The sequence below is a fragment of the Amblyomma americanum genome, chromosome 3 (assembly GCF_052857255.1).
Source record: "Amblyomma americanum isolate KBUSLIRL-KWMA chromosome 3, ASM5285725v1, whole genome shotgun sequence".
NCBI lineage: Eukaryota > Metazoa > Arthropoda > Arachnida > Ixodida > Ixodidae > Amblyomma > Amblyomma americanum.
The window spans coordinates 183,869,914-183,888,789 of NC_135499.1; the positions used below are offsets into that span (position 1 = coordinate 183,869,914).

The 18,876-nt window shown below is 50.3% G+C and overlaps 1 protein-coding gene across 3 annotated transcripts in view; it reads left to right on the plus strand.

Annotated features, from left to right (window-relative positions):
* The window catches only part of LOC144125610 (uncharacterized), a 281,500-nt gene that overhangs the window by 143,490 nt on the left and 119,134 nt on the right, over positions 1-18,876 (plus strand). For all 3 annotated transcript variants that reach the window (XM_077659139.1, XM_077659140.1, XM_077659138.1), the window contains exons 3-4: positions 17,633-17,700; positions 18,409-18,744. In XM_077659139.1, the coding sequence (XP_077515265.1) occupies positions 17,633-17,700; positions 18,409-18,744 (404 nt within the window). The remainder of the gene's footprint in view (positions 1-17,632; positions 17,701-18,408; positions 18,745-18,876) is intronic.

The following is an 18,876-nucleotide window of genomic DNA, read 5'->3' on the forward strand; positions in this document are numbered from 1 at the left end:
TGGCGCCCGCGCTTTCACCTTTGGGCGACCGGGGCTTCATTAGCCAGTTTGCGGAGCTTGCCCAACGGTGACTCTGTAGGGCACGGACGCGTTTTACCGCTGCCCGGGTCGCGCTCGGGTCACGCTGCTACAAAACTCGCTCCGCATAAGGCTCGCCTTCTATAGGGCCCGCACTGGTTCCTCATTGTGCCTCACGAAGACGCGTCACACCGTGCGACGTCTCAATTTATGGCGCTATTCAGCGACCCTCGCGCGCGGCCCGAATGGTGTGCACCGTCCCCCCTTCCTCGCTACCGGACGTCCTTTCATGTCGGGCTTCCTGTAATTTATGTTCCTCTCGTGAATCTATTTGCCCGCGTAAGCAGCGGCTTCTTTAAAATACGGCCCGCTGCAGGTAGCTGCAGGCTTGTCCTCGATTCGGCTGCCCGCGGAAGGAAAGAAATAACGGTTCGTCTTCCTTAACATGTCGTCCTGGCGTAGCAAAGTATTCCTCGTATTCCATGGACGACGGCTGTTCATGTATATGCCAGTCTTCCGGCCGCTTCTTTTTCTCTTGCTGTGCAAGAGCGCCTCTTTTTTTTTCTGCGCTTCTTGCTCAGGTGAGTGCTTCGAAGTCCGTTGGAAAGATAACTGTTCCTGTCCGATCTCTTGATCAAGTCCCCTATAGCGTGCGCAGACCACGGACGACTTATCTGAGCGTCCTTGACATGTAAACACAAGAAGCGGCGGTTGGGCAGCCCTTTCGTCACGCACACTGCCGTCGGCGTATCGCAGGGAACGATAACGGAAGCGGCGCTTTGGAGACCCGTTACAAAACCCGGCTTTTGTCAAAGAGTGGCGGTTCTTCGCGTTTGCCGTCTCTGTGGAAAATGGCCCAGTCCGCGGCGAACGCGTTGCGCCATTGTTTGTACTTTTTTCGTTTCGACGGGCCTTGCCCAAGACTCACGGCGCAAAAGCTGCCAGAAGAGCTTTCGAAGGAAGTGGCAAGTCCGGTACGATGTGAAAACTGGTGTTGTGGCTCACTCGGGCTCAGTTTTGTTCGCAGGTGTTTAACCGGTCGTTTGCAATAACGTCCAGGGAAGCTGGGAAAAGTCGCCGGTAAAGCGATGCAGTAACGCTGATTAAACACCTTGTTGCAGAGCGACGCATTTATTTGTCACACAGCAAATTTTCTTGTATAGTAACAGCTCAAGTATTCAGAATATATATTGAATTGTACTGTCTGTGTCAGAGGCCTTCAGTGTAATGCATTTTCCTAAACGTCTGGCATGTGGCATACCCTTATAAAAATAGTCTATAGATAGTCTTATAGATTCTATCGCCATCCTATAGATATTTCTTTTGTCTATTCATAGTCTATACGCTGTCTATAGTCAAAAGTTCACTAAAAGTGTATAGCCATAAATTCATAGATTGTCTATAGACTGTCTGTAGGATTTGTATTGCCTATAGACTATTCTCTAGCATTTGTCCGTAGACAGTCTATAGACTTTATAGACAGAAGTCGATGGACAGTCTATGGACAGTCTATGACTGCCTACAGAAATTTTTGTAAGGGCTAGCACGCCTGTAGGGTACATTCGCAGAAAATATGTTAGTACCGGGGTACTTAAATGCAGTCACAACACGCGGAAAGCTAGGTGGCGTCTTGGCAGCCCTGCTCGCTCCCGAATCCCCGAAACAACTTTATTCTCCGCTGCACGCGCAATTCATAAACCTCGGAGATCACGACGCAGAAATACTTGTCCACCACTTATTTCTTTTTTTCCTCTGCCGCATAATAAAAACAGAAAAGGGGATGTGTGCGAGTTAAACCATTCCATATTGGCGACCCGGAGGAGTCAGAGGAACATCAAACGGACACCGCAGCCGCCCCCCCGCATGCACTAACTCATAACGGAGGTGGCGCGAAGGTGGCCCAAGGGGCCGACTTGCCTTTCCAGGACCCGCGGAGCACATTATTGGCACCTCTGCCGCGCATTCGGGCGGAGTATAGTAGACATATATGTATAGTAGTGCGGGGAGGAAGGGGGGGGGGGGGGGAGGGGGAGGCGAGGCAGAGAGAATGTGACCTTCGGTGACCTCATTAGCACGTAGCAGATCCGGTGGTCGCAGCCTTCGATGCCGCTGGTCATCGGCCGATTCCGTGAATTAAAGAAATCACGACTGCCGGGGGTCGCTGGCGTCGTGTCCCGCAGCGGCGCGGTCAAGCTGCAGGCGCAAGGAGATCTTCCTCTGCACCCGATATCCCCGCTGATGGATGGCGCTCGGCGTATTTCCAATTACCCGACCCATGCGTCTCTGTCCGCCGTAGCAGCAGCGGTGGCGGGGCCTCGGTGCGCGTGGGCCTGCGTGTCTGCAGTCTCCCCTCTGATTCGCCTCGGCGGTTTTCGCGGAGACTGCGAGCATAATTCGTCGAAGCATTCCCGCTGGATTGTTAGGGATGCCCCCGCGAGCGTTGCATATAGCGTCGCGTGCCAAATTGGGAAGTTTGTGAGTTATTGGTGCTAAAAGCGATGCGATACAATGTTTTCTTGCTGCCTGGTCGAGAGATTAAAAGGAAAGCCGATTTCTTTGGCAACCGAAAATTGTTGCCAAAGAAATAGGTGCCATGCACCGAAATACAGTCAAACCTCGTTGTAACGAAAGGGTTTATAACCAAATACTGGATATAACGGATGGATTGTTATTCCCCTTGGAAGCTCGGCCAACACCGGCTATAACGAAGCTACGGCTATAACGAAGTAATCTCCGAGCCCCTTCGCTCTGTTTTAACAAGTTTCAACTGTAGTAATGTCGCATCCCGCGAACGGCGGCTAATTAGCCAGAAAGTCATGTAGCAGGACAGTGTGAGGATTTCCAGAGATGACAAAACTGTACTAGTCGCGCACGTGCAGTTCTTCGCAAAAGGTAAACTGCGTGGTTAGACCCGCAAACACTGCAAAATAGCCAGCGAATGTGGCCTTCAGCGTAGTTTGAGGTACCAAGTAACGGCGAATGCGGCAAACAGGGCTGAGCTGCACGAATACCAAAGCGTGGGATGTGCTGCGGCTAATCCTCTTCGTTAAATGTGCAACTGAAACCCATGCAGCAAGCACGTGGCCAGGGTTATCTTTAGGGAAGGACCTGGGATAATTTCTTGTATTCAAAGAAGGGAGGGGGGTATCACCCCGCTCCCTTTGAATACGTGCCAAACATGCCTGTTAATTATGCATTAAGAATACCTATCGATATGAGGAAGTGCGTCACTTGCGGGCAGAAGAAACCGTTTTTAATTTGAGCCCTTGTGAGCAGAACATAGCCTCAAGCAGTTCTCTAAAAGGTTAGGGGCCTTGCTGTACCCCTAACCTGAAGGGTAGCAAGTTGGCAGCCAATCTGACTGACTACAACACTGATCCCGCGCAAAATCCACGCAACCCGGACTTGTGCTCGCTCACTGGTTAGGGTGACCGGAACAGCCCACGGATATCGCTAATGATCCAGCGGGGTGGCGCGGGCAAGTTCTTTTTTTTTTTTGTTCTTTATGCAGCAATCGCAAAAGGCTGCTTGTCTTCCTTCTGCCGGAAATCTTTCGGTTGCTACAGGGTATATGAATACAGCGCCTTCGGGAGCGACAAGCCTGGTAGTAATGCAGGCATTCGTGCAATCGTGTTAGGCTAATGCTAGAGCACTTATATAGGGGTTCAGCTGACCGTCCCGTTTCGTAGCCAGCAGCAGCGCACAAGCAAAGCGCGCGCGTCAACTACGCTAGTCTACGGGGCGCCAGTCTACACAGACTAGCTGTGTCTGACTGCATGCTGAGAGGGCATATGCATTCCGTTAACCTACTCGATCTCGGTTCGAGTAGCCAGCATCGCCAGACACGCAAGGTCAACGCGGCCGAGCCCCGAGAAATCGCACCGCCTTCATTTGCCTTCGTGAATATGTGGGCGCAAAGGAGGTGGGGATGGGGATGTACGGTCGCACTCATGTATGTATACTACCTGTATAGTCACACGCTCGTCGGCGCGCAGTCTGTCTCTGAAGATTCATCGTTCTTGTCGATGCGCCGACGCCTGGCGTGTTGAGCGAGACCGAGGGACCGCCTGTAGCTACATGTTATATACTCGCTTCGAGTCTGACTAGCGGTACTGCGCGGTTTTGAAACAAATGCTCTCGCGCGAGCCAGTGCAGGTCGTGCGTGTACGCAGTGGTTACCATTTGTCTTCGCCTCAGCCCTGCGTGCGGACACGGTTTTCTTGTCGCCTTGCTCCTCCTTGTTCTGGGGGAACCCACATACCGCTCCCTCTCGCTCCGAAGACGAGTAGTTGCGGGGATCCAGGGTGGTCCTCCTCTGGCATTCCCTGCCAAATTTATTGCGAGCGACGCTGCGTTGTAGCTCGCGTTAACGCCCCACGGGTGGGATGAGCGGAAAGGGGGGAGGAGCCTTCCAGTTATCACTGCTGTGCCGAAGTTAGAAAAAAAAGTTCACCGTCCAGGAAGGTTGCGATAAAGGAAAATCAGGGGCCGTATTCTACGAGCTGTCCATTTCCCGTTGTCCATTTCGCGTCCATTCGGTCAGCAGTCAGCGGTCACTCAGATAAGCCCGCGGCATTCAAGCGTCTGTGGCAAGCGACCCGGCCATTGGGTGGTTGGAGTCCGGATCTCACCATTGGCTGCATATCGCAGCCAATGGCAGCCGGTAGTTGATAGAGCGCTGCGATGCATCTCACCATTGGCTGCATATTGCATCCAATTTAAGGCAGTGGAGGACCGGTTGCCAGCCGCCCAGTGGCCGGGTCGCTTGCCACAGACACTTGAAAGCCGCTGGTATATCTGAGTGGCCATTCACGGAGGACCGAATGGCTACGCGAAATGAAGAACGGAAAACGGTCCGCTTATAAAATAAGTATACGGCCCCCGCAAAGCGCAGCACTTGTCGCTGGGCGTGTAGGTGCATATTCAGGTAAGACATATTAGCGCCTTGTAACCGTGTTCGCCTTTTGCGCGACTATGTCTTACAGCTAGGAAGGAACACTTTTTTTTTTTCAGTAGGCGTTTCCGCCGTAGTCGCAACCGCCTCACCGTGTGTTCATGTCTGTGAAGAACTTCCTCGGAATATAAGGCCCGTCACTGTCGCAGTTTCTGGAACTATGATGCTGTGATTTAAACTGTGGACGCCTTCTGTGCATAATCTTCGTGGTCCGACTCCCCAGGGCGTTCTGTACACGTTCAGCTATTCGTTGTTTCACTATGCACCGTTGTGTCTTCTTTCCCCTGCTTGTTTCTTTTTTTACCCCTAATCCTGTCTTCTTTATTGCTCCGCCTAAAACCGCTCCACTTTCACCATTGCATTCGTGCGTTCTCAAACCGACTCACTACGCAGACTTACCAGCGTGTGTTTGTACACCCGCGTGAATTCACTGGCTTGAATCAGCTCAGCAGCCTTGTCAACTGCGCATTTCAGGAGGCGGAGCCTGCTTAGAAACCCGGAGCAGAGCACAACGCGAAAGAACATTATGTACATGTTTGCGGCACCCCTGTGTCCTGCCTGCGCCTTACCGCATTGCAGCGCGGAAAGTCACTCCACTAAACGCTATTCTATACTTTCGCTGGCTATAAGGGGCCCCACAGGAAACCCAATATGGCTGCTCGAGAGATAATCCGGCAGCCGCGCTGTAGCATTGTGTTGTGCTGCTCTGAGCCTGCTGTTAGTGCGAATGTGTGTTAGGCGAGTAAGCTCACAATGCAGGTCATGCGCGCTGTGGCGCTAATATATGCACGGTGTCTTAGGTCACCGTAAAAGCCCCCTGTGTGCAGACTTCGCAGGTGCTATAGAAACCGCTCACCGCGGGTGTGGCTGGTCTACTATGCAAAACGTTCAGCTGTTAATTGGCAGCGTGCAGCGGTAGGTGCGTTTCTAATCGCGCGAGCAAAGACAGCGCCGAAACGCTCGACACGTTTGCGGAGAGCAAACGCGGGTACGGAGAAAACTTCCAGCTTTTATCCGGTCCACAGGTATTCGCGGATGCGAGCATTTCGAGATGTGGCTGTGTGCATTCACGCAAATAGTACGCGTGTGTCGAGCTCGCAGCTGGGCCTCGGTATCCGCCTCAGTTCAGAGCACGTACACGCCGTCCCATCTGGCTGCCTAGACAAGCAAAGCACAAAGAATCGTGCTATGAGCGCAACAACAAAAAAAGAATACAAAGTAGCAATGACGATCTGCGCAGTGCGCATTTTCTCCGCGACAGGGGGTTTAATAATAATAATAATAATTGGTTTCTGGGGAAAGGAAATGGCGCAGTATCTGTCCCGTATATCGTTGGACACCTGAAACTCAGCACTATATGCCGCATGATCGGCGTGCACATCGGATAGAAACGCCTGCGTAACACTTTCAAAACATTTCGCAGTCTTGATCGTAGTAAATGCCCCCAGGGCTCTTCCTACTGATAGCGGTGATTACCAGTGTTGTACTAGTGATTTTAATAGCTATGATAGTGTAATGGCCATAATAAGAGCCAGCAAAGAAATAGCACAGTTACTTGGTGAGCGCAGGAAGAGAAAGGTTAACAGAGAAAACGAGAGGGTCTTTTTTTTTTTTTTTCTCTCGAGGAATGCTAGCAAATACAAGGGATTGAAAGAGTTAATGGTCTATCTGCCGGTTGCAAACGCACAAAACAGTGATTTTTGAAGGGTAGTTTGTGCCCAGCACAAAAGTTACCCCACGGCAAAGGGGTTCGAATTGACATCGGTGCAGGTTGAACAGTTCAACAGGCTAACAATGCTGAAAATACATGACGTCAGGTTCAAGGGTAGCTCACGCATAAGAGAGCTTGGTTTATTTATAATATGAGCGGGTAACTAGCTTGAGTTGCGACGCCAGGTCCGCAACAGCCCAGGAAAATTGAGCTGTATCCCGTAAGAAGGTTGGGCACGGCTTAAGCTATCAAAAAATAATGAATTGAATTGGCTGTCGGGGAAAGGAAATGACGCAATATCTGTCTCACATATCGGCGGACACCTAAACCGCGCCGTAAGGGAAGGGATAAAGGAGGGAGTGAAAGAAGAAAGGAAGAAAGAGGTGCCGTAGTGGAGGGCTCCGGAATAATGTCGACCACCTGGGGATCTTTAACGTGCGCTGACATCGCACAGCACACGGGCGCCTTAGCGTTTCGCCTCCATAAAAACGCAGCCGCCGCGGTCGGGTTCGTACCCGGGAACTCCGGATCAGTAGCCGCGCGCCCTAACCACTGAGCCAACGCGGCGGGGGGTTACTCCAGGAATTGAAATGTGTGTGTGTGTGTGTGGGGGGGGGGGGCTCTAAATTTCTATTGGGTATTGGGAGAGGGGGGTATTGAAGGTAGTGGAGGAGTGGTATTTTAATTTTTTTATTTCTGTTGTTGGTGTGTCGTGTGGGGGCTAGCGACGTTTATGACTCCAACACTCGTGACAAAGAATGCTTCCCTTTATACACAAGGACTAAACTCGTATTTAAGAACAGACAAAAGTAAAGAACCAGGACTACATAAACAGTGCTGAAAAACTACGTGGCAGTTCGGACTACTAGCAATATACTTTATAAAAAAAAATTAGCCGTTCAACGCCTCCCGAGTAACACAGAGGTGGATATCGCTGTAAGACATGCGTACTTGTGCGCTACGCACAACCAATCAACTGGTCTTGGAAGCATGGTCGTGTTCAGAAATGGAAGAATTGTATGCTTGGAGGGCACTTTGCATAAGTGCCTGAGCATCCAACGATGCAACAATTCATGCCATACATCGCGAGACCCTCATGATCGCGAGACCCTCGGCTGCTTTGTGCCGCCGCCAGACAACACGGCACAGGTTTCCATTGGGAGTCTCCACGTGGTGGGGCAGAAATGCGTTCTGAAAATCGTCGTATAGCATTTCTAGGTCATGGGTTTTTCAGTGCGAACCTTTATTATAGGTTGAAAACTTACAACAGCGCGAAAAAACGAAGACGACGCAGAAGCACAGAATCGACACTACAGCGCTAGCTCTGCCGTTCGTACGCTTCTTCCTCGTCCCCGTTTTACGGTGCTGCTTTGAATGTTCATGATGAGTGGCGACCGTAACGACTTGCCGACCTCGGGATTTTAATTAACACGGTTATCCACTCCTTATTTATTATTTATTATAGATACCTCAAGGGCCCTTGAGGGCTTTACATGAGGGGCTTATAATCTAGAGGGAAGGTATGCACGTTTATCTCGACTTTGACCGCACAGTTAGTGTACTGTGGCTGACAGAGAATGCGATTGCTTTTAACATTTATGCCCATATTGTATGCTTTACACGCACACATGGACATTATATGAACTTGTTGCTCTGGCTGTGTGCAAAACACAAACCAAAATGCAATAATGCGGCAAAGTTCCTGCGCGACTCAACTGACAGTACAGAAGTTGGGTGGTAGACGCCGGACGAAGTCGTACGCCGTTCGCCGATGTCACCTCTAGTTGTGTTACCGGAGGCGGCCGCGTGGCGGCGACACTGTACGTGCAAGTTGCGAATGTGGTTTGTGTCGTTGACTTTTGCTCGTGAAGCGTATTTTTTTTTTTCCGTTGGGTACATCATTTCCCAGTTCCAGCAGTCTTATTCACGCAACCCTGTTCTTGCGGAGGTGCCACGTACAGCGGATTCTAGTAGGCTCAATACAGCGCACAGCGCATAGGGCGAGAGCGTTTGCGCGAGGCCTAACTCAAAGACTGAACGGCCGATATGTTAAGCGCCAAAACTCTGGTTAGTGCTCTGCTTTCGCAAAACCATAACAAGAACTGGGCACGATTTCTCGTCCACGCCCCAGGAAGCCACAGCGATTCCAACCAACGCGCTGCAGCTCTTTAAAGGGAGTGGGCGTTGGGCACTCCTGCAAGGTTTTCTTCCCCTGAGGCCAACCTTGTGGGCCTGATATAGTTTCGCATTCCTTCTTGCTCCTTATTAGTCAGCGCGGATGTCAGAGATGTTGGCGCCTATAAGTGCCAACTTCCCCGTATTTTTTTCCCCTCTCTACCTTTCCTTGCAATGCCTGCGTCCTTGGCGCGCTCTTTGCGAGTGGAAGCGAACTGGCATTGCCTGATCCGCCCAGTGTCCACAGCGGCGACGAGACCGAGCACTCCTTTTGTTTCTATCTCCTGATTTCCTTTGCTTGTTTATCCCGCAACACTGCCACGGCGCCGTCGTGGCGTCTCTGTTCGGCCCATTCTCTGGCACTCCCAGAGATAAAACCCTCGACAAATACCTCCCGTTGCAGTTGCTCCATTTCTTTCAAATATTTTTTTTCTTTTTCCGTCTGCCTCTTTCATCTTCTCTTTTCTTCTCAGCTAAACAAGCCGGAAGAGTCTGGCGTCTTAAATCTCGATTCCTTTTTTTTTTCTTTCCTTCAGTATTATCTCCACTCTTTTTTTCTTTCTTAGAGTCAAGAATCCGGGGGTTCCAATCGAGTGCGCGCCCTTTCTAAGGCGCGCAAGCCGCGCTCTCCGTATCCGCTCGCATACGTACGCAGCTATCAATGCGCCGCTGTCGCATGATTAAAAGGCAGCCTTAAGACTTATGGGGGCGGCCGTGTATATATACGCAGGAACGGCTCGCTAAGTGCATTTTGCGGTCGCGGACCGGTTTAACGCTTCTTGCTTTTTGTTGTTTCTGTTTCGTTGTCAGTAATGTCCCCCGGTTTTCTTTTTTTCTTGGCTCCCGGTCAGCAATCGACGCTGACATGAAACGGAGCTGGCGCGCAGACAGCGAGCGGCGCCGGTTTCAGCCGGAGATATTTGTAAACACGGCCTCGTGTTCCGCCGGCTGTCTCACTGACGAATGGGCCGCACGTCGGCATTTCCATAAGTGGAGTAAATTACGCAGGCTGCGTGCAGCGCCAGAACTAGTTGTCCTTTTTTTTTTCTACGCGCATGCTGTTTTCTTTCTCTTTGTGTTTTCGCCTCTACTGAAATGCGCCGCTTCCGTTTATAAATGATTTTGGTTGACCACGAAAGCCGCGACAGGTCGTTTTTTTTACTTTATTAGGACGCGGAGAGGAAAGTTTCTTAAGTTACAAAGCGAAATCCCTGCGTGGCTGACACTAAATCCGTTAATTTCACCGAGGCTAGCCGCTTGTAGAAGCTGTCGGCTTCTGCATGTCAGTGCCGAGGTCACTGAATCCTACCGGGTATTTAGTTATTCATTCTGGTCGGTATTTTGTCGCCCTCGATTTTTCACAGGTTGTGAGCGAGATAAGGTCCCACAATGGCCCACTCGTTTTAGGATAACTATAATTCTTTCCTTCCTAACAGGTGCCGCGCGTATGGCTGTCCCAGCTGGCACAGAATAGGCTGATGGCGATGATGATGACGACGATGATGACGATGATTACAAGGACAGGTTCACTATGCGTCTGGGCACAGATCTGAGTTATGAAATCGTCCGTGGCCGACAGTCAAACAAAGAAACAGAAAAGAAACGAGCCCTGTGTGAAACCACAGAGTTTCTTGCCTTTCATTGAACGGAAAAGCGGAAACGAATACAATCTTATTCGAACGTGCAAAGCTTTTACGGCACCCGGTGACGTTACGAAGCAGCTAGAAAATCTACACGCAAATGCGATGAACGGAGAAGATAATCTATTTTTATTTCATGGCCCTTTGTATGTGTTACTCTTCCCCGTACGACATTACGTTAACTTGCGTAAATAAAAAAACGAAGCCCATCCGGGCGCGCAAAACGACCCTGCGAATTATGCGATTCATCTTTATTCCCTTTCGGTCCAGTTCGCCCCTCACGCAAACGCAGACACACTTAGAAAGCTCCAAGCACTGATCGTAAAAGGCGTTCCCGAAACAACGATGCCCACATCCGAAGCGGATAATCCTCCGGCAAACTGAGTTGCCTTGGCGAAGAGAGGAGGAGGACGAGCTTTTAAAAGGCGCCCTGTTTAGCATGCAGCCATACTTTGTTTCTTCCGCCACTTTACGATTGTCGCGCCCCCCTCTGGCGCCGCCTACATAGACACGCGCTTCTCTTCACGCGCACTCGTTCTCGCGCCTTTTATCTCCTTTTTAACCGCTATAGCGGAGCAGCGCACGCCGCGCGCTCTCCGCAAGATGAAGTGAAGCAATTCCTCTCGGCCCGCACGATACACTTTTTTTCTTCTTCCTTCTCGACCTCTGACTCCGGCCGCAGAGGCGACCCAGAGCCGCTTGCCGCCGCCCCCACGCTGAGCCGCTGCGCGAGCGGCGGGACTCCAAAGAGGCGAACTGCTGTGTGGTCCGTGTCAGGCGCCCATTTTATTCATGGAGCCACTCGAGACGCGCTGCTCGCGCACGCGCCGTGCCTGTCCGGGGCGCGTGCCGCGATTCCCAAGCGATGCAGCAGCAGCGCCAGCGGCGGCGGTGGCGGCGGCGACGGGTCTGGCAGATACCGAAGGGCGTCGTCGCCTGCATGGGCCGAGCCGGCACGCGCCTCCCCGAGCGCCTAAATCACTTTCGTACACGCGCGGGGCCTTCTTGGCTGTTTGCCGCTTTTATTACTCTTCGCTGGACCGCTCCTCCGAATACACTGAACTCGTGGATATGCCGAAGAGCACTGCCAGTTGCGGGTGCTGAGATGGACGGCGCTTGAAGTCGGAATAAGCGAGGTACAAACTGTGTAAGGTCAGTTTAGGGCGCGCTCGAAGGGGATCTAAGTGAGTTAGGATAATGGCGCTTCCTCTATTTTGTTGTTGCTGTTGTCGTCGGGTCTTGGCAGCGGAAGAAGTATTGCCCTTGTATTTACATCTTTGCTCTGCGCTGTATATATATATATATATATATATATATATATATATATATATATATATATATATATATATATATATATATATATATATATATATATATATATATATATATATATATATATATATATATATATATATATATATATATATATATATATATAGTTGCGAATACATGACGTACTTGACTGCTTAACATAAAAAGAGCGAAGTATACGCTTCGTTTAAAGAAACATTTTCATTTTACTCGACATTTCGATCGGAGGGCCGACCTTTTTCAGAAAGATCGGTCCTCAGTACCACTCGGCTATTAGAAGTTACATGGAAGCTGGGCATGCAGAAAGAGTACCCAAGGGAACCATCGGTCCTGACGCCTTCCCATCTCATCACGGGCAAACGGCTGATCGCTTCGCCCGAAGCAAGGACAGCGTCCAGTCCTTCGGCCACTGCAACAGACATAGGTCGAGATGGAAACACCGGCAAACTATAATGAATTCATTTTGGAAGCGATGGTTGAAGGGGTACATCCTTTAGTTACGGTCAGCCCACTTCGCCTCTTCAAGCCCTGCGAGTGTCATAGCCGTGGACGACTTGGTGATTGTGCACAAAGAAAATGCGCCGAGGCATATGTGGCAGACTGCTCGCGTTGTGGAGGTCTTTAAGGGGCTAGATGGACATATCGGATCATGCACCGTCAAGATGCCATCCGGGGTCATCATAAGACGACCGGTACAGCTCCTCTATCCATTAGAAACGAACATAAAATGAGTTTATACTCATTTTGGGCGGGAGGATGTAAAGAAACAAGGAAACAGAGAAGCAGAAAACAGCAGTTCCCCGGAAATCAGAAAGATCGGTCCTCCAATCGAAACGTCGAGTAAAATAAAAATGTTTCCTTAAACGAAGCGTATACTTCGCTCCATTGATCTCCACTAGGTGGCTGGATGCCGCATTCCCACTATCTGAAGTGGGCGCAAGTGAAGCCACCGGAAGTTTAGCGGCATGTCCCGGAAGTTTGGGGAGGGACAGTGGCGTGCTGTGACAGTAACACTCCTTCCGGGAAGACCAGATGGGTACGTCTTCCTGTAGGCTCGGACTGATCGGACATTAAGGCGCAGCACCGAAGATATAAGAGGGAACTGTGGCATCCGGTTGTACAAAAAGGGGAAACCGAACACCAAGCGTCATTGCATGAACACCGGTGATGCGCTGTAACTCAGCTTCGGAAGCGGCACTCGTCGGAGTAAGACATGGCAACTGCAAAAAGTCTCGACCTCAAAATTTCGACCTCACTGTATGACGACCGCACTATCCTCAAACTCACGCGTGAGGTTGAGGTCTGATTTGCTGACCTCACTCACAAAATTTCGAGCCGTCGCCGACCTCACCTCAACCTCACCTCACGACGTGAGGTTGAGGTCATTTTGAGGTTGACGTCAACCTCATGAGGTTGCCCACCTCTGGTGGAGATCAGTGCTTCTCTCTCTCTCTCTCTCTCTCTCTATATATATATATATATATATATATATATATATATATATATATATATATATATATATATATATATATATATATATATATATATATATATATAAAATGCGTATGACTTGCCATCTCGTTCAGCATAGCTTCCTCTAACGTGATAATAAAGCCTAACGAGGCAACCTCATTGAGAGAAGTGTAAAGCAGGCGTAAACGCAGTAGTCGTTGAAGTTTCAGCTCATCGCTGGGCGGAAGACGCAGACGCACACTGAACAGAGAATAACACTGCTGCGAGACTGTGTCCTCCACGAACGCACTGACAGGCTGCTGTGCACGATTGCCAGAAAAGGTCAAGCGGGCCACGAAACATCTTTTTCGGATTTCTGCGTTCAACCACTCGCGTTATATAACACCTGGGCGAATGTGACAGTGTACGAAAAGTAACAGAAATACTCAATCTTTTCCATACGCTTGATGTCGAACGTCTTTGTAAGCTTTTCACTTGTCATTCGTATATTTATGTTCTGAATTACAGATGAGATTTCGCGATCATTTCTTAAAATGCGCATGGCAACACTGTCGCGCCTGCAAAGACCGATAATGACAGCTTCGCACATATTCGCTTCACCAGAACACTGCAGTTGTTTATGGTGTTTATATTGTTTTCTGTTTTTCTTCCTGGTTATTTCACGCGCGCTGCGGAGTCTACGGGAATCAATCGTGCCAATCGCCGCCTGACATTGTAACACGCCTCAAAGAGTGCAGCACATCCAACCCGTTCAAAATGGAGCAATTGCTCGATCCTTAGCATCCACCCAAGTACAGCCATACAGATATACAAGGAAAGCTGGACCAGCACCGTTCCTGCTTCGAGTTGTTAACCCATTCGCTCTCGCCCTGCCGTATGCTAGTCGCTCCGGTTAGCTCAGTTGGCTAGCCGTCCCGCTTAGCTCAGCTGGTGTAGAGCGACTGCCCCCGTGAGGCGGTGGTCCCGGGTTCGAACCACGGACCAAGACGGACTATTCCTAAACTCCGAAGTTCCTGTTGAAGCTCTACAGCTTTACATTGCAATCGCATGGCTGCACTGGGGTGAATAATAATAATAATAATAATAATAATAATAATAATAATAATAATAATAATAATAATAATAATAATAATAATAATAATAATAATAATAATAATAATAATAATAACTGGTTTTCGGGGGAAAGGAAATGGCGCAGTATCTGTCTCATATATCGTTGGACACCTGAACCGCGCAGTAAGGGAAGGGTAAAAGTGAAAGAAGAAAGGAAGAGAGGTGCCGTAGTGGAGGGCTCCGGAATAATTTCGACCACCTGGGGATCTTTAACGTGCACTGACATCGCACAGCACACGGGCGCCTTAGCGTTTTTCCTCCATAAAAACGCAGCCGCCGCGGTCGGGTTCGAACCCGGGAACTCCGGATTAGTAGTCGAGCGCCCTAACCACTGAGCCACCGCGGCGGGAATGAATGCTAATAAGTAATTACTCCCTAATTACAAATCTACCCAATTTTGGGGAATTTCTCTAACCGGTTGGCCCAATTCCCCTCATTGTGCTCGCGTCTGCTTTGCTGCGTTTGTCTCTGCCGCAGCTCCCTAGACTGCGTCTTTCCTTCCTTTTTATTCAGTTCCTCCGAGCACAAATGGTCACCCTAAACGCAGGACGGCATGCCTGTCCTTCGCGCGCGTCCCCTTTCCTCCTCGCTTTTTAATCCTGCGTCGTGGGACGAAAGATACGGCGGACCACAGCAGAGGCAGAAGAAATGGCGCTGCTTGCGCCGCCGTGTTTTATGTGACGCGCAAAGCCCGGTCAGGACTGATGCCCCGCCGGGAGCTCGACCGGAACACTGCGCGCGTTTTCTCGCCCGCGGCGTCCGCTGCATACGCACTTAGCGCGTCCCGGACACGCCGCGCACTGTGTTGCCGTGCTTTTCCGCCAACCTGTGTTTGCCGTTGCCCCCGCAGAGAGTCGTCCGGATGTTGGCGGCAGCAGCCTGTACGTGTGCGCACTGCGAACCCTGGCGGACGCACTGCATCGCTGGGCGAGCGTTCATCTTGGTCTTGTTTTACGCGACGTGTTTGTATACGCGGCGAGGCGGTATTTCAGGCGCTCGCTGTGTATATACCTTTCTCCTCGAGCGAGCCGTTGACTTCCCGCGGAGGTTATGACGTGCCCGTTGAGTTATTCGGCCGAAGCGTTCGTGTCGATGATCGGGCGCTTGTGTATGTCGCCAGACTCAGTTCGGTTCAGCAAGCGAAGGTTATAGAGCGTCTGCTGACATAAAGACATCTGTTTAGGAGATAGTTTTTCGCACCGCCTTGGAATTAGCGATTTCTGAGTTGAGGCCAGAGATCGCGCTTTTACCAATTGCAAAGTAACTTTCTGCTAGTTAAAGCGCACATCTGCTCTTAATTAGCCAGAAATAGGACTAACTGCAAAACTTAGTACGCACGACAAGCGGTTAATTCCTCCTTGCAATTAGTCTCCAAGGCAGTAATGGTTGTTCTCCGAGGGACTTATGGCTGTGGAAGCGCAGTTATGCCCCGAAAGATTAATGCACGCAATTCTTTTTTCTTCAATCATTTCTGACTTTGACCGTATGTCATACACTGTCAGAACTGTCGTGTTTTTTTTTTTTTAGACGCTTTCTGGCGCTTAGCTCTTCGCTGAACATTGTTGGCGTGCTTGAAGCTCTAATACGCATGTATACCGTACGCTCCTCAGTTACAGTATAGATGCAGGTTTGGCGCCGTATTTGCAACTCTTCTGATTGTCGGTAAATCAAGCATGATATTTTCTCTCTCTCTCTCTCTTTATTTCTTCGAAGAGCTTGCCAACGTGCTCTGTTCTTTTCTCGCACAAATGAGCCGAATTTTTAGCTTGCGATCCAACAATTTCTCCCAAAGAGGGCGAGGAACTTGAACAATGTAATCGTACTTCGCAATTATTTAACCGCGTTGACTAATCAAAAACGCTCCTGTCTGCTTTAGCCTCGACAACCGCGTCGAAGGGCGTTCCTTCCGTTTCCTGTATCGTTTTTTTTTTTATTGCCTGGTTATTTCTCCCATGCGAGGACAGTGAAATAGCCATTCTCAACGAGCACTGTTTTTGTGCGTGCCCTGCATTGCAGTGCGCGGGGCCACCAGTCACGAAGCCGGAATAACATCGGTCTTGCAGTGCAGTTGGGTTAGGTTGGGACAGCGGTGCACAAATGAGAGCAATGCGCAGACAAACCGCCGGCGTATACGCAACGAAAATTACTTTCCGAGGGTGAACGCCCATATAATTTGTCAGATACGGAGAGATCCCGCTGACATGTCGCCGGGGGAAACCACCTATCACACGCACACTCGCAGTGCATGTGAAAGCCGCGCCCATCATAACTGTCAGGAACACGGCTCCTGAATTCCCTTGGTGGGTGGACCACGCATTCATCGCGTCTCGAGAGGCTTTACTTTTTCCTGTTGTCTGTGCATCTGAGTCCTTGCTGAGCTGCACTCGAAGGTTTTGTTGACGTCTATCGAAGCGGTAGCTTTGTCTTGGACGGAACCGCGGCCGGTACAGTTACACCAATCCTTTAAATAACCCTGTGACTGACTGGAGCTGTTGAAATTAAAATATCTGCACCCGAAGCTAGCCGATGTTGGTGACCTGCAAATGAACTACTGCTGCCTTCAACAACTGCGTTAGCTGCCGTGTGTCGTTTGTCGAACGTGTACACATGACCTCTATGACAGGTTACATGTCATAGTATCATTATGAGAAGGCGTTCACCACGTCGCGTACCAGGCAAAAAAAAAATATATACCACCGAGAAGGCTGCTGTTCGGCGTTATGGATGCACGCCGCAGATGTTTCTTTAATGGACTTTCCCTCAGCAGCCATATTGCAGTGTTTCCTCTAAAAGTGTGCGACATTGTTACACCAAGGAATTACCACGGGAAGGCATAGGGAAGTCCAATTTACGAACACGTGTTGGAAAAGGAAACCTGGCACGTAAAGGAACATCGAGGTTTAGGAACATCGACCAAGGAACATAACATATATGACATAGTATCAAAAAAGACACGGATGGACACTGAGGCATGAAAAGGAACCACGTACGCAATTATGAAAAGGGCACGGTGCTGCATATTACTCAAGAGGAAATGCCTGCCGGCATTTGTAGGTGCTATAAAAGTGTCATTAGGCTCGTCTAATTTATGGGCGACCGCCCATGTGCCACGCTTTGAAATGCTCTTCGCGCGTTCATTCGAACCAGAGTGCTGAGCTCAGAAGCGGCTTCAGCCGCGTCGGTCGAGTGTTTATGGCCCGATAAACATTCTCTCCTTTCCGTTCGGTCTCTGTACAGGTCACCTGAGCTGCCAAGCGGTGACGAGGCCATGGACGACATGTTGGATTCCTGCGGCGGATACCGAGGTGAGTGCAACCGTCTCAGATCGCCACGATTGACGTCAATATGTAAACGTCTAACGCCGAAGCAACATGTTCGGTTGTCACCACAGTTTAGTGGGCATTGTCAACAGCAGTCGAACTATAACAGCTGAGCTTTTTCAGTTGCCGCCGCTGCCGATAGACAGCATTTATACCGTACTCAACAGTTGACATTAGCGAACGCCTCGTCAATGTAGGCGGGGGCGGCAGAAGGTTAGGTGGGCGGGGATAGGGTGGGCGCCGCTGGCAAAGTACGGGGTTAATTGGAGACACATGGGAGAGGCCCTTGCCCTGCAGTGGGTGTAGTCAGGCTGATGATGAAGATGACGTCATTGCTATCTCCTGCACTACACTAGTGGAGCCTTTTCTTGCACATGAAAACAAAAAGTGAAAGTTCGACACCGTTGACGAGTTGTAGCTGGGGAAGAATTTCCGCATTTAAATTAAATTATAGTCTTTCCCTCTGTCTCATTGGCCGTTTGTATGTTTTAATCGCGCTGAAAATAACCAACAAAAAGGGTTATGTTTCGCATAGCATTACTTTAAAAAGCTGCGCATGTGAACACTCTTTCTCTGTTTAGAGGGGTGGAAAGGAGAGGGGAGGGTAGGAGCTCCTGTGTGCGCACAACACCACGTGCAAAATGGTGATGGTGGCAGGCGGTGAAGGCGAAATTCTTCCGTCCGGCTCCGCAGACGAGGCAGACGACGCCGTAGCGAGCGCTACGGAAGACGTCGTCATGGAAGGCCGTCTCCTGGACAGCCCCTGCTCGGACGAGTGTCTCCCCTCCCGCGACTACGGTGTGGCGCCGCGGTCTCCGCCGGAAGAGGAGCGCGCCGTGCTGGGCTGCTGCGCCGTGCAGCAGCAGCTGGAGGCCGCCGGCAGCGACATGGACACCATCCCCGAGGAAGAGACCGGCTCGGCCAGCAGCGAGCTGCTCACCGAGAGCAGCCACCTGGACAGCGACAGGTCCGAGCCCGAGGACTCGTCCGAGTCGCCGCTGCCCAGGGACACGCCCGAGGAAGGTTCCGGTGAGTAGTGCACTACTTCGCACCTTCCTTCTTTTCCAGGTACGAAGGGCTTAGCGGCTGGGGAGAAGGGGTTTCTACCAAGTACTTTAGTCGGATGCAACTCAAGAACGAAGCTGCAGGTGCCCCTGTAAG